Here is a 12546-nt window from a genome sequence, read left to right as displayed (position 1 = left end):
GCCGCTTTCCCCCGGCGCGGAGGACCCGGGGCCGGTTTCGCCCTCCCGGCAACGCCCGGCGCCGCTCACGCGTGCGGGACCCTGCGAGGCCGGGCACGGGGAGCGAGAGCGGGGCGCCGGGGGCTCCCCTCCGCGATTTGGGGTTCGGGGCTGCAGCCCCGCGGCCTGACGGGGACCCGCTCCGCTGCCGCCCGGGGACCGGCTGGCAACGATTCCCGGCGGGTCCCGCGTCCCCGGCAGAGCCCGCGCAGCCCCGGCCCCGCCGGGCGGGTGCAGAGGCCGAGGAGCCCGTCCGCGGCCGGGCTGGCCCCGACGGGGCGCGCTTCCAGCCGGGAATTTGCCTAAGGAGCAGGGAAGGAGAAAGGGATAAACCTGGGAAACGGTGCGGGCAAGCCAGGCACGGGCAGCAGCCCCGAGCTCCCCGACGCTGCTGGGGCGCTGGATTCGGGGCTTTTCTTAATTTCCAGGGCGGGGATATTGTCCTTCCTCCCGGGACAGAGGCTGCCCGGAGCCGGGCCCAGCTCGGGGAACGGGCTGGCGCCCGCTCGCATCGGCACTTGAGCAGCTCGCACCCCGGCACCCGGCGGTGTTGCCCCCAGGTGCCCTAACGAAATCCCTTCCCCTTCCCCCCGTACCGCCGCCGGGGCAGCAGCGCGGGGCAGCACCGGCCGCTCTCCGCCGCGGCGCGGCCCGGGGCTCGGGGCAGAAACTGCCCGGGCCGGGAACCGCGCTGCCAGCAGCAGCGAAGAACGAGAACACCCGTCGTGTCACGCTCTGCCCTTATGCCGTTAGCTGCAGCAACATATGCTCAAATATGTAAGAGTAGTCTAGATTTTTCTCTGCAAATATTTTTACCACATCCAAAGATAATATTTCAACAGAAGAATCAAGCCCCGCAGGCTACAGACAGGGCAGCTATATATAACCCGCTTGCTCACTGCGGCTCTCCGCGCACCGCTCGCGTTATGCAACCCCCAGCGCGGCGGTAGCCATCGGCGCGCCCCACGGCTCCGCCCGCCCCGTCGGGGCATTTCCCCGGGACCTCGCTGCGGCCGCCCGCCGGAGGGACCGGCACCGGGACCGGCACCGGGGCTGGCAGCGGGGCCGGGCCGGGCCCGGCGGGGAGGGCGCGCCGCCTCGGCCCGCGCCGATGCGGAGGAAGGGCCCGGGGGACGCCGGTGCCGGAGGGTGAGTAGCGCCCCAGCCCCGCCGGGGCGAGGGGGACCGAGGCGGCGGCCCCCGGCCCAGGCGGGCGCTGCAGGTGCTGCCGAGGGAGCGGGCTCCCAGGCCGGGCCGGGCAGGGGCTCGCTGGCCGCCCCGCCGGTGGCTTTCCGTTTTCCCCGCTTTTTTCGGCGAAGGAAATGCTCGCACGCCGGCGGGTGCTTTGGGGGTTTGGTGGCCGGGGGCTGGGGTTCCCATCCCGCCCCGGCGAGGAGGCCGGCGGTTCCCGCGCCCGCAGCGCACCCCGACGTGCCCGGCCCCCGCCTGCTGCGGCCCCTCGGGCTGCGGGTCCCCGCGGCCGCCGAGCCCCCGCGGCCGGGCCGGGCCAGCCCGCGGCCCCGCGGTGGCTGCGGGCCGGAGGGAGGGAGCAATCCCCCCGCTCGGTGCCGGACATCCGCAGCCTGACGCCGGGCTCGGCTCGGCCGGGCTCGGCTCTTCCCTTCCCTTCCCTTCCCGTCGGCCGGCTCCCGCCGCCGTGATTGACACCGCCGGCCCCTCCGCCCGCCCCGCAGCACATCCCAGCCCTCCTCGCCGGCCGCTCGCCGGGCCCGGGAGGCGGGGAAGGGCCTCCCCGGCCCTTTGACACCGTCTCGGCAGGAGTTTCACTTCGCTTTCGCCGCCGCCGCCGCCGCCGCTGCAGGCAAACACCCCCGGCTTCCATGTGACGCCTCCCAGCCACTGATGGGGAAAGCGCCTATAAGGGAGCCACTTTCCCTACGTGCAGGAGAAAAGGAGGGGACGGGGGGGGCAGAAGCAGGAGGTGGTGGCTGGGGGGGAAGGGAAGGGAGAAAATAAATTAATAAATCGCAGGGAACGAAGTTGGGGGGAGAGAAACTGAGGCCCCGGGGAAGAAATTGGTGGGGTTATTTATTTATTCGCCCTCTCCCCGGCCCCCTCTCGCTGACAGGGCTCGATCCGGCCGTTGCGGTGCTCGGCGCTGGCTGCAAAGGGCCCCGGGGAAGTTTCTTGCTCCCCAACGCCCTTCCCGGGCGGGGGGGGACGGAGGGTTTGGGTTGTTTTCTGTTGGTTTTTTTTTTTTTTTGAAGCTTCCCTCCCCCCCGTCTGGAAGGAGGGGGGTCTCGCTCGCACCTCCCTGGATGGTGCGGTAGAAAGGAGGGGAGTGAGGGGGTGGGAGGGGGGGCTCGTGGTGGGAGGCTGCCGCGGCTGCTGCTCCTGCATTGGTGTCTCCCCTATGGACGAAAACAGCCCTCTGTCTCCCAAGGCAAATGCTTTCAGTATCGCCTCTCTGATTTCAGTCGCCGCCGCCGCCGAGCAAGCAGGGCAGGCAGCGCTGGAGGAGCCCCGCGGCGGCCGCAGCGCGCCCGCCCGCCCCGGCTGCCGCCCGCAGAAGATGCACTTCAGCACCGTCACCAGGGACATGGAAGGTGAGCGCCGCGCTCGGCCCCGCAGCCCGCGGGGACCGGACCCCGGCCGCCGCGGCTCGGGCTCTCCTCAGGCGGCCCGGCCGGCGGCAGGGCCCGGGCAGCGCTCGGAGCGCGGCCTGCCCGCGGGACCGCTCGGAGGGGGCCTTGCGCTGCCCCCCGCGGCCCCGCAGCCCTCCCTCGGGCAACCGGGCGCTGCCCCTGCCCCGCCGGCGGCTTCCGACGGCTGCGCCGCTCGGGCCCGCGTCTCCTCGGAGGAGCCGGAGCATCCCCGGGCGGCGGCGGGCCGGGGCTCGGCCCCCGCCGCCTCGGCAGCCCCTGTCCGGCCTGGGGGCCGCGGCGGAAAGGGGCCGAGAGCCCCCCGGGCGCCGGAGGGGCCGCCCGCAGCCGGGGCGGCCTGTCCCGCTCCGCAGGGCCCGCTCGGGCCGGCGGCCGGGGGCTGCGCGGCCGGGGCCGTCCCGGCGCCCCTCGGCGCGGACCCGGGGCTCTGCTCCGGGCCCCGTCTGTTCCCCCTCTCTCGCCCGGGGATGGAAAGAAGGGGGGATTGCCAAAACAGATCCGTCTTCCCCTGTCAGCCGCGGCCCCAGAGCGAGGGACGTTACCTGCAGCTCCGTAGCTACACGGAAATAAGAACCGGTTTCGTTCTTTGAGTTCCCCCCTCCTCCTCTTTTTTTTTTTTTTTTTTGGGGGGGGTGGGGTGGGAGTTTGCTTTGTCCCAAATCGTGTGCGGCGAGGGAGGCCTTCTGCAGAGATAGCACGGGCTCTGCACCGCCGCGGCTCTTGGCAGATCTGTCGGGTTTGCAGAGGAAAAAAAAAAAAAGAAGGAAAAAAAAGGAAAAAAAATAAAAAAGATCGGAGGCAGGCAGGCAGCGGGAGCAGCGAGCTCCCCGCCTGCCCCGGGGGGAGCGGGGCTGGGGCCAAGCAAAGCGGAAAGGGGGAGGCGCCCCGCTGGGCCGGGCGCGGGGAGGGCGGCGGGCGCCCCGCGGAGCGGCGCGGAGCTGCGGGCAAGCGGGACCGGAGCGGAGCCCTGACCGCCTGTTTTTGGAATGATTTCAGCTATCTCCAGCCCCTGGCTCACCCAGCTGTCCCATTTTTGCGATGTTGCAGCTTTCACGGCCAACAGCCTGAGCAGCCTGAACGCCTCCGGGGGGTACCACCTCTCCCCCTCCCCGGGGGACCCGTACGGACAGCATGAGCCGCCGCACTACGAGCCCTGCACGGCTCAGCAGCACCCGCACCCGCCGCCCCAGCCCCAGCACGGCTACCCCTTCGGCGGGGCGGCGGCCGGGGCCAACCCGCCGCCCCCCGGCCCCGAGCCGCCCGAGGGCGCCGGGGGAGCCGCCGCGGGGCCGGCCACCGTCTCGGGCTGCTCGGCGGGGGCGGCCGCCGCGGCCAAGGCGCCGGTGAAGAAGAACCCGAAGGTGGCCAACGTGAGCGTCCAGCTGGAGATGAAGGCGCTGTGGGACGAGTTCAACCAGCTGGGCACCGAGATGATCGTCACCAAGGCCGGCAGGTCAGTGCGAGCCCCCGAGCGGCCCCAGCTCGCCCGCCGCTCCCCCCGGGCAGCCGGGGCGGGAGGGCCCGGCCGCAGGCGGCCGCCTTCGCGGTGTGGGGGAAAACGGAGGCTGGCCAAGGGCGAGCTGCGGGGCGGCCCGGCCCGGCCCGGCGGTCGCCGTCATTTGATCCTCGGGCTTCTCCCGGGGCGGCATCTGCGAGCCCCCGCGGCCCCGAGGCTGCGGGGGAGAACGCCCGGCTCCCGCGGGCTGGAGGCGGCGGGCAGGGGGCCCGGCCAGGCCCGGCCCGGGGGAGCCGCGCCGGGCGCTCCGCCGCCGCGCTTCGCCCCCGCTGGGAAGGGCGCGGTGCTCCGCCGGGCGCCCTCGGCTTTCGGCTGCCCCGCACGGGGCTCGGAGCCCTGTTGCGGGGGACGCGGTGCTGCCGGGGCGGACGGCGAGGGCACGGGGGGAAGAGCGGGCTGGCAAACCCGCCCGTCCCGTACCTGCAGCGAAACAGATTTTTAGCACGGGCGGATCTTTTCCTTCCGGCGGGGACGCAAGCAGCCCCGAGTTCTGCACCTTGAAACGTCCTCCAGGGCTGCTGCTTTTCCCGACTATCGAGTAACGAGCCCGGCCGAGCCCGGCTCTCCTCGGCCCTGCTCCGGCCGCCGCGGCGCCGTTCCGCCGGCGGCCCGGCTCGGCTCGGCCCCGCGGGCCGGGACCCCGCTCCCGGCCAGGGAACAAAGGAAGCGGCTGATGCGGCCGCGTTAGAAACGAGGAAAACACGTGGGGGGGAAGAGGAGCCCCAATTACGGCGGTTAATGACTGCATTTAATTGCGATCGCCGGGAAGCGCCGTGGCCGCGGCCGCTCGGGCAGAGCTGCGGGGCTTTCCCCGCGCTGGCTCCGGGCGAACGCTGCCTTCGGGGGGGCGAGCGCATCTCTCCGGCTCTGGGCTCTTCCCTTGATTTAAAGCGATCCGGCAGCGGGGGGGAGAAACGAAAAAACAAACAAATTAACAAATCCGGCGGTGCTCGCTCTCCGTGAGCCCCGGGGAGCGCTGCAGCGGCGGCGGCTGGAGCCCCGGGCACTGCCGCAGCCCCCGTCCCCGGGGCCGTGACCGCCGCCGTGCGCTCCCGGTCTCCCTCCAGCGCTTTTGAGGGTCCCGAAGGTGCAAAAAATGAAATATATTTATATATACGCAGTTACTTTTTTTAAAAAATTAGCGATTTACTAAAATAAAAAAATCACCGCGGTCCTCGGTGGAACAGCCGCCGGCGGAGGGGCCGGCGCGGCGCTGCGGGACCCCGGGCGCGATTTCCCGCAGACGGAGCCTGCCCCGGCGCCGGGCTCGGCGCTGCTTTCCTTAGCGGAAAAGGTCGGTCAGGCTCCAGGCGGAGGCTCCCTGCAAACAGGAGCTCTTCGCCCTGGCTTTCCTCGCTCTCCCAGGACAGCGAAGGGATTGCAAATACCCACTCCAAACGGGCTCGGAAATGAACCAACTCGATTTGAATCAGGGGCTGTTCCCCCCTCCTTTTCGTTTGTTTTATGACACCGACAAATCTCCAGACAGGCGGGTAAAAACAGGAGAAAACGGGGTAAAAACCAGCAGGAAAAGGCTCGGGGAAGGCGCTGCGAAGCCTGTTCTCTCCCAGCGCCTCTGGGCTGGCCCTGCTGTTTGTCTAGGTGGGTCTTATCATCTCGAGTTGTTTGTTTTAAAACTAAGTTTTAAAACAAGAAACACCGGAACCGGAGCTAATGGGGGCTTTTACACCTTTAAAAATAATAATGACAGAGGGAGCGATTGGAAACGTCCTCCAGCGTTTGCTAAAGCGTTACAGCGAGGGAGGCGCAGCCGCCCGACCCGGGCCCGGGCTGGAAGGAGCCGGGGGGGCGCAGGCAGCCTTTCCCCGGCGGGGAGCAGCGGCACACAACCAAAAAAGCCCCGGGAAGAGGCGCAGCGGGTCCGGCCGTGCGCCCCGGCAGTGAGCCGGGGGGGGCTCTCCATCTGCGGTTTCGATCGGGTGGATTTTCCAGCGGGTGTTGCGAGTTTGGTTTTTCAACGGCTGCAAACCCCCTTCCCGAAATGCCGCCCGCTGTCGTTCCCTACTCGGGAAGCAAATATCCAACAAAACCGGAGCCGTAACGAGCCCCGGCGCATCTCCGGCGTGTGCCGCCGGGGAGCCGCGGGCCGGGCCCTGTCCCCGGTGTCTGCAGAGGGAGGGGGGGAGGGACGGGGGGGCCGCCCCGGCCCCCTCCCTTAGCCCACCCCCGGTCGCATTCGGCCCGCAGCCCCTCGAAGGAATCGTGCCCTCCCTGAGCGGGGGACCCGCGCCCCCGGCTCAGCCTGGGGTCCCCGGGGTCTGCGCGGAGCAGAGCGGTGGGGGCAGCCCCGGGGCCGACCTGCCCTGCCCGGGAGCCCCGGCTCCTTCCCGCTCTCCTCTCGCCCCGCGAAGGTGCGGGGACCCGGAGCCCGACCGGGCTCTGGCAACGAAGCGGAGCCGGGAGGGGGCTCGCCGGGACATCCCCGTTGCCCTCTAGTCCCTGCCCCGCCGGGGGGTGCGTTCGCCGCCCCGGGCTGCGGGAGGGCTCCCGCCGGCCCCAGGGACCGCGCTGCTGCTGTAGCCGCCGCTGTAAAACGGGCGCAGCTCTCGGGGGCGCGGAAACCGCAGGAGCGGGGACTGGGTCCCCCCGCGTCCCCCGCAGGAGGTTCTGGACGTGCCCCCGGCTCGGGTGTGCGTCCCGGGACGGGGTAATGCCTTGCATCTGCCTCAAATCGGGTCAGCTGGAAGGATGGGGAAACAGCGGGGAGGAAATTCTTTCCACTTGTGTCTCCCCATGGCGAAGGCGGCGGTGCCGCTCGTTCCCCCCGGCGGGGCACTTCGGGTGCCCGGCACAAAGGGTCCCGGAGCCGGCGGGAGAGGCAGGGCCGCCAGCGCTGCCCCGGCTCCTCCGTCGGGACGCTGCCGAGGGCCGGGGGACGCGGCAGCCCCGCTCCCCTTCTCCTCGCGTCCCGGCCGGCGGTTCCTGCGCGGGGACCCGGCATCGCAAGCGGGCGGGCACCGGGGCGGCTGGAGGGGAAGGGCCGGGAGGGCTGCGGGGCTCTCGCACCCGGCCCTGAGCACCCCCGGGCCGGCGCCTCGCGGCTCCCCGCCTCCCCTCCGCTCAGCTCTCCTCTCTCTCCTCTCTGTGCCAGGCGCATGTTCCCCACCTTCCAGGTGAAGATATTCGGGATGGACCCCATGGCCGACTACATGCTCCTGATGGATTTCGTCCCCGTGGACGACAAGCGATACCGGCAAGTAACGCCCTGCCCGCCCCGCGGGGCCGGGGGATGCGCCCCGGGCCGGGACGCGTCGGTGCGGGACGAGGCGGAGCGGCGGGGTGCGGCTGCCCGGGGTCCGCTCCACACCGCTGCGGCGCCCGGGGCCAGCCCGGCGCGGGGCGGCAGGGCAGGAGCCGCCTCCTCCTGCCCAGAACAGCCCTCCCCGTCCCGCTGCTCCCCGTCCCCAGCTGGGCTCCCCCCCGGCAGCCCCCCGCGGCGCTCCGCGGGTGCCGCAGCCTCTTGGCTGGGGCCGGCGGCCCGGCGGTGCCGGCCCGGTGGCCTCCGGGGCTGCGCCGTGCCCGCCGGGGAGCCCGCGGGGTGCTGGGGTGAAGAGAGCGGGCGTTGTGCGCTGGGGAGGCACCGGCCGCCCGAGCCGCGACACCCGGCCCTTGTTCCCAGCGGCAGCGGAGGAAGGCCTGGGAAAGCGGCGAGGCGCAAGGCAGCGATGCGGTCTGGTTCGCCACCCCTTCAATTTAAAGACAGTGAAAGGCGCATTATGTATTTAGCTTCAGATCAGGACGCCGAGCAAGCAGCCGGCATAGGAATTGCAGGGTCCGATATATAAATATTTAGACAGATATCCAAATTCTCAGGGCGTCCTAGAAATGTTTGCTTGTCAAGGGAAGTGGGATATATAACATCCAATTGAGTATATCTTTAAAAAGTAATGTTTCTGCTGGAGTCCAATGGTGTCTAATTCCCCCTGTGCAAACACTGGCTTTTAAAGTAAACACGTGTATAGAAGATTGGTTTCTCTGTTTTAAATGTTACTGTTGAATATGTACTTTGAAAGAATGAAACAAGGCTGCTAAACTCTGGACCTGCTATTAATCTACACATAAATTTCCACTCTTCACTTAAAGCCAGAACATTACTGTACAGAGGGCTCCCTTTCACCCTTTTTTTTAGGAGAAGGGGGAGCCTTTGTGTCTTCTCTCCCAAATCTGCGCAGGTAGCCATAAATGTCCTCCGTCCTGCAGATTTCTCTCCCGCCAGTTCCACCGGCGACCTGATAAAACGTTGTTTTCCCGCCGCAAGGAGCCTGGCCGCGGAGCAGGGCTCCTTCCTCCGCTGCCCTGGGAAGAGGGAGGGACGGGGCGGCCGTGCCCCCCCCCCGGCGGGCCGGGACCCCCCGGGACCCTGCGGGTGCTGCAGGGGCGGGCGGGGGCCGAGGCCCCGGGCTGAGGCTGCCTCCCCTCCCCTCCGGCAGGTACGCCTTCCACAGCTCCTCCTGGCTGGTGGCCGGCAAAGCCGACCCGGCCACCCCCGGCAGGGTGCACTACCACCCCGACTCCCCGGCCAAAGGGGCGCAGTGGATGAAGCAGATCGTCTCCTTCGACAAGCTCAAACTGACCAACAATTTGCTGGATGACAACGGGCATGTAAGTGCTCCCGGGGGAAGGCGTCGAACACGGGGCTGCCGCGGGGGAGCCCCCCGCCCCGGGGTGCCCCTGCCCCGGGCTCCGCGCCCCGTCCTGCCCGCGGCCCGGGGAGCCGGCAGGGCCGGGGCCGCGCTCTCCTCCTCCATGCTCCGCCTGGATCAGTTATTGTCTCCTTGCTCGTTTTATCATTCAGATCATTTTGAACTCCATGCACAGATACCAGCCGCGCTTTCACGTGGTCTACGTGGACCCCCGGAAAGACAGCGAGAAATACGCGGAGGAGAACTTCAAAACCTTCGTCTTCGAGGAGACGCGCTTCACGGCCGTGACCGCCTACCAGAACCACCGGGTGAGGCGGCGGCGGGGCCCGGGGCAGCGGCAGAGGGGGGCCGGGGCCGCCGCGGGGGTACCGGGGTGCGGGCGCGCCCGGCGCTGGCTCAGCCCCGCTCCCGGCTGCGGCGGGGCGGCTGCGGGTGCTCCCGCCTCCCCCTCCCCATCTGCTAAAGCCATTCCGGGGCCGCGCAAGGAACCCGATAGCCGGGGAGCCGCGCCGCTGCCCGCCGAGGAAGCGACGTGAGCCCCGTCCCCTGCTTCCCCCGGCCCGGGGGACCTCACTGCCTGTGTAAACCCGAGACCGGGGCTAGCTGGGAAACTACGGGCTTCCCGCTGCGAAATGTCACTCACGATTTGTTTGGATAAATCTGCGATTTTACTTCTCTGAGCTGGTGGCGGTCTGTTCCTGCCCAGAACGCAATTGCATGTGAAAAACCGAAATACACCAACCCACCCTCCCGAATCTGATGCGGATTTCTGGGCAGCGCGTAATCCAACTGCGTCTCTAAATCGCACCAGCGTCGCGCAGAGCGGGAATCCCGGCCGCGAGTGCGGAGGGGGCTCCGCAGCGCTGCCCCGAGCCGCCGGGCTCGTCCCGGGGCTGTCCCCATCCCGGGGCTGTCCCCCAGCCGGGCTCCGCGCCGGGGCTGTCCCCGTCCCGGGGCTGTCCCCCAGCCGCCCCCGGCCGCGCCAGCCGCCGCGGGGGCTCGGAGCGGGGCAGCCGGGGTCCCCGCCCGGAGCAGGGCTGCGCCTTTAAGGGGCTCCGGAGTCCCTCCCCGGCTGGCATTTGCCTGATGGCTCCGGACAGCTGCTCTGTCTCTCCTGCTTTCTATCAGTTTGACCTCTAAGGCTGGAACTGTCACTGAGGGGCTTAAAGTTTGTTTTTCAACCCATTCCGGAAACTCACAATCACATACTTTATCCGTGGATTTGCTTAAATATAGAAAATGTCCTGCCTTCTCCCCGGTGAATTAAATAAATACATAAGTATGATTTATCCAGTGATTTGTCTTAGCTGCTCCGGTGGTGACCCATATAATGTGGCATTTTCTTACAAGTGCATTTACACAGCCTTTGCAGCCGCGTCGGGCTGCCTCTCCCTTCGCCTTGAACTCGTATTAGGTAGCCTACTAGCCCACATTTTCTAACGGGGGAAAGCACGTTTGTGCTCTGTGGCAGAGTGCGCCTGGCTCCACCGGCCACCCGGGCCCTCTCCGTTGGACCAGGCACCGCGGCTCCCAAAGCCTGCTCGGGGACACGCTCGCTGCCTGACCGGGGAGCCCCGCGTGTGCCGCTTTGAGACATTGCTCCGCTTCTCCTTACAGATCACGCAGCTGAAGATCGCCAGCAACCCTTTCGCCAAGGGATTCAGAGACTGCGACCCTGAGGACTGGTAAGGCTGCGTCTTTACTGACTACGACTGCACCCCACTCTCGCCCCCAGTTTAGCATGCACCTGTCCAGCATGCATTTGCACGAGGCTTGCACGGAGTTCAGGGTACACTGGGTCAGGCCCTCTTTGCCTGCTGCAGCTCACAGCAGCAGTGGTCCAAGCGCTCATTCTGTGGGACCATTGGCCCTGTATCACCTCTCCCCTTCTTCTTCTTCCAGGCCCAGGAATCACAGGCCAGGGGCTCTTCCTCTCATGAGCGCTTTTGCCAGATCCCGGAATCCAGTCTCTTCCCCGGCCCACCAGAACGGGACAGAGAAAGGTGAGAGCCCCCAGAGGCCGGGCCAGCCCGTCACCCTGGCCTGCTGGCCCACACGGCCAGCCTCGGCACACGCATGCTTGGGGCCCGCCTTGCTCGCCATGCCGGCGTGCAGCCGCCTGCAGCGGGCACCGCTCCATTGCTCGTCAGCTTTGCACTACCTCCTAGTTTTTAAACAAAAATAGCCACCTTCATAGCCTAATTAATTTTTCTCAGGTCTAAACCACTCACTGTTGTTGTACTTCAGCAACTTTGCTGCTTTAAAAACACTGCCCTTTCCCTTCAGTGTCCCATTTTTGACTTTTCAGCGGCAAGTGCAGCTTTTCGGGCAGGGCCGCTGGCTCCTGCTGGCACTGCCCTTCAAACGCGTTCCGCGCCGACCCGCTCCCGTTGGGGAGCCGCAGCCGGGTCGAGCAGCCCCTCTGCCCGTTGACTCCCACTACGCAGAGCAAACAACTGCAAAGGCAACCAGGGGCCTTTCTTCCACACACTCCGGGCTTGCAAAATAAAGGGAAGTCTGTATTTGTTTAGCGTTACACAATTGCAGAATCTCAGGCGTGTGGCGGCCTGTCGGCCGGCGCGGCTCCGGCTCCGGCTCCGCCGTCGGAAGGCCCCGGCCGCGCCGCGCACCCGCCCGCGAGCCCCGCGCTTGCCGCCGCGCCGCTTGTGCCGCTGCGCGCCGCTGCCCGGCCGAGGCCGCGGGCCGAGGCCGCGGGCTGACGCTGTGTGCCCCCGCAGATGCCGCCGAGAGCCGCCGGGAGTACGAGCGGGAGGCGGCCGGCGGGACGCCGCTGCACGCCGAGGCCGCGCACCAGCAGCTCATGTCCCGCGTCCTCAGCCCCGCGCTGCCGGGCGCCGGCGGCCCCGGGCTGGTGCCGCTGGGCGGCGGCCGGCCCAGCCCGCCCCACCACGAACTGCGCCTGGAGCCCGCCGCCTCGGAGCCGCTCCACCACCACCCCTACAAGTACCCGCCGGCGGCCGCCGCCTACGACCACTACCTGGGGGCGAAGAGCCGGCCCGCCCCGTACCCGCTGCCCAGCATCCGCGGGCACGGCTACCACCACCACCACCACCACCACCACCACCACGTCAACGCGGCGGCCGCCAACGTGTACTCGCCGGCCGGCGCCCCCGCCACCTACGACTACGGGCCCCGATAACGGCGCCGCCCGCGCCCCGCGCGGCCGCCGACGGCGCGAGAGCCCGGCGGCGGCCGCGCGTGCCGCGACCGTTACCGTCCTGCCCGCCTTCCCGCCCTTCCCTCTCTTCCCGCCTTACGAGCGAGCTGATAGGCCGGCTTGGCCTGATCGACAACCGGAGAGCCCAATCGCAGGAAGCGGCGGCCCGCCGCCCGCTCCTCAGCCGTCGGCGGGCCGCGAGGGCGGGCGGCGGCGGCGAGGGGCCGGGCGCTCCCCGTTGCGGTGTGGCCCGCAGCTGCACTTTGATAAATGAAGCCATATGTCGTTATCTCCCTTCTCCCTGCCCCATCTTGCGGATGCCCCGCGAGCGCGCCGGGCGCTGGGGACCGCCGGGCCGCTGGGAAGCGGTGGGAGGACGGGGCAGCGGCGAGGTGACTCGGCCCCCTCTCACTCGCCCGCCGCGTCTCCTGATGCGAGATTCGGTGTTGCCGCCCGTTCCGGCGGTGCCACGGGTGTTTCCCAGCGCAGCGGAACGCGTAACGTTAGCAGCGAGCCGGGAGGGCC

At 68.8% G+C, this 12546-nt stretch overlaps 1 protein-coding gene across 4 annotated transcripts; it reads left to right on the top strand.

Annotated features, from left to right (window-relative positions):
• Window positions 1-2398: 2398 nt before the first annotated feature.
• TBX1 (T-box transcription factor 1) lies at window positions 2399-12003 on the top strand. 4 transcript variants are annotated; one of them, XM_087754567.1, is made up of 9 exons: window positions 2539-2606; window positions 3711-3880; window positions 3929-4116; window positions 7292-7393; window positions 8631-8802; window positions 8996-9151; window positions 10461-10528; window positions 10746-10846; window positions 11582-12003. In XM_087754567.1, exons 1-9 carry the CDS (start codon window positions 2573-2575, stop codon window positions 12001-12003), a joined length of 1413 nt encoding a protein of 470 aa, XP_087610693.1. In that variant the 5' UTR covers window positions 2539-2572. The 4 variants fall into 4 exon arrangements, with proteins under 4 accessions (XP_087610694.1, XP_087610693.1, XP_087610691.1 ...); XM_087754568.1 differs by having other exon boundaries at window positions 2399-2606; window positions 3660-4116; XM_087754565.1 differs by having other exon boundaries at window positions 3711-4116.
• Window positions 12004-12546: the final 543 nt, after the last annotated feature.

Source organism: Nipponia nippon, unplaced genomic scaffold (genome assembly GCF_047370975.1).
Source record: "Nipponia nippon isolate SJK-2023a ecotype South Korea unplaced genomic scaffold, ASM4737097v1 scaffold_18, whole genome shotgun sequence".
Taxonomy (NCBI): Eukaryota; Metazoa; Chordata; class Aves; order Pelecaniformes; family Threskiornithidae; genus Nipponia; species Nipponia nippon.
The sequence above is the reverse complement of the archived record's forward strand: the minus strand, read 5'-3'. Positions and strand labels throughout refer to the sequence as shown.

Bases quoted from the DNA above. Each gene is read 5' to 3' on its own strand.
- TBX1 (XM_087754568.1), top strand. From the start codon at position 2,414: ATGGACGAAAACAGCCCTCTGTCTCCCAAGGCAAATGCTTTCAGTATC. The intron at 2,607-3,659 runs GTGAGCGCCGCG...GAATGATTTCAG, and splicing joins CGTCACCAGGGACATGGAAG to CTATCTCCAGCCCCTGGCTC. The intron at 9,152-10,460 runs GTGAGGCGGCGG...TTCTCCTTACAG, and splicing joins CCGCCTACCAGAACCACCGG to ATCACGCAGCTGAAGATCGC.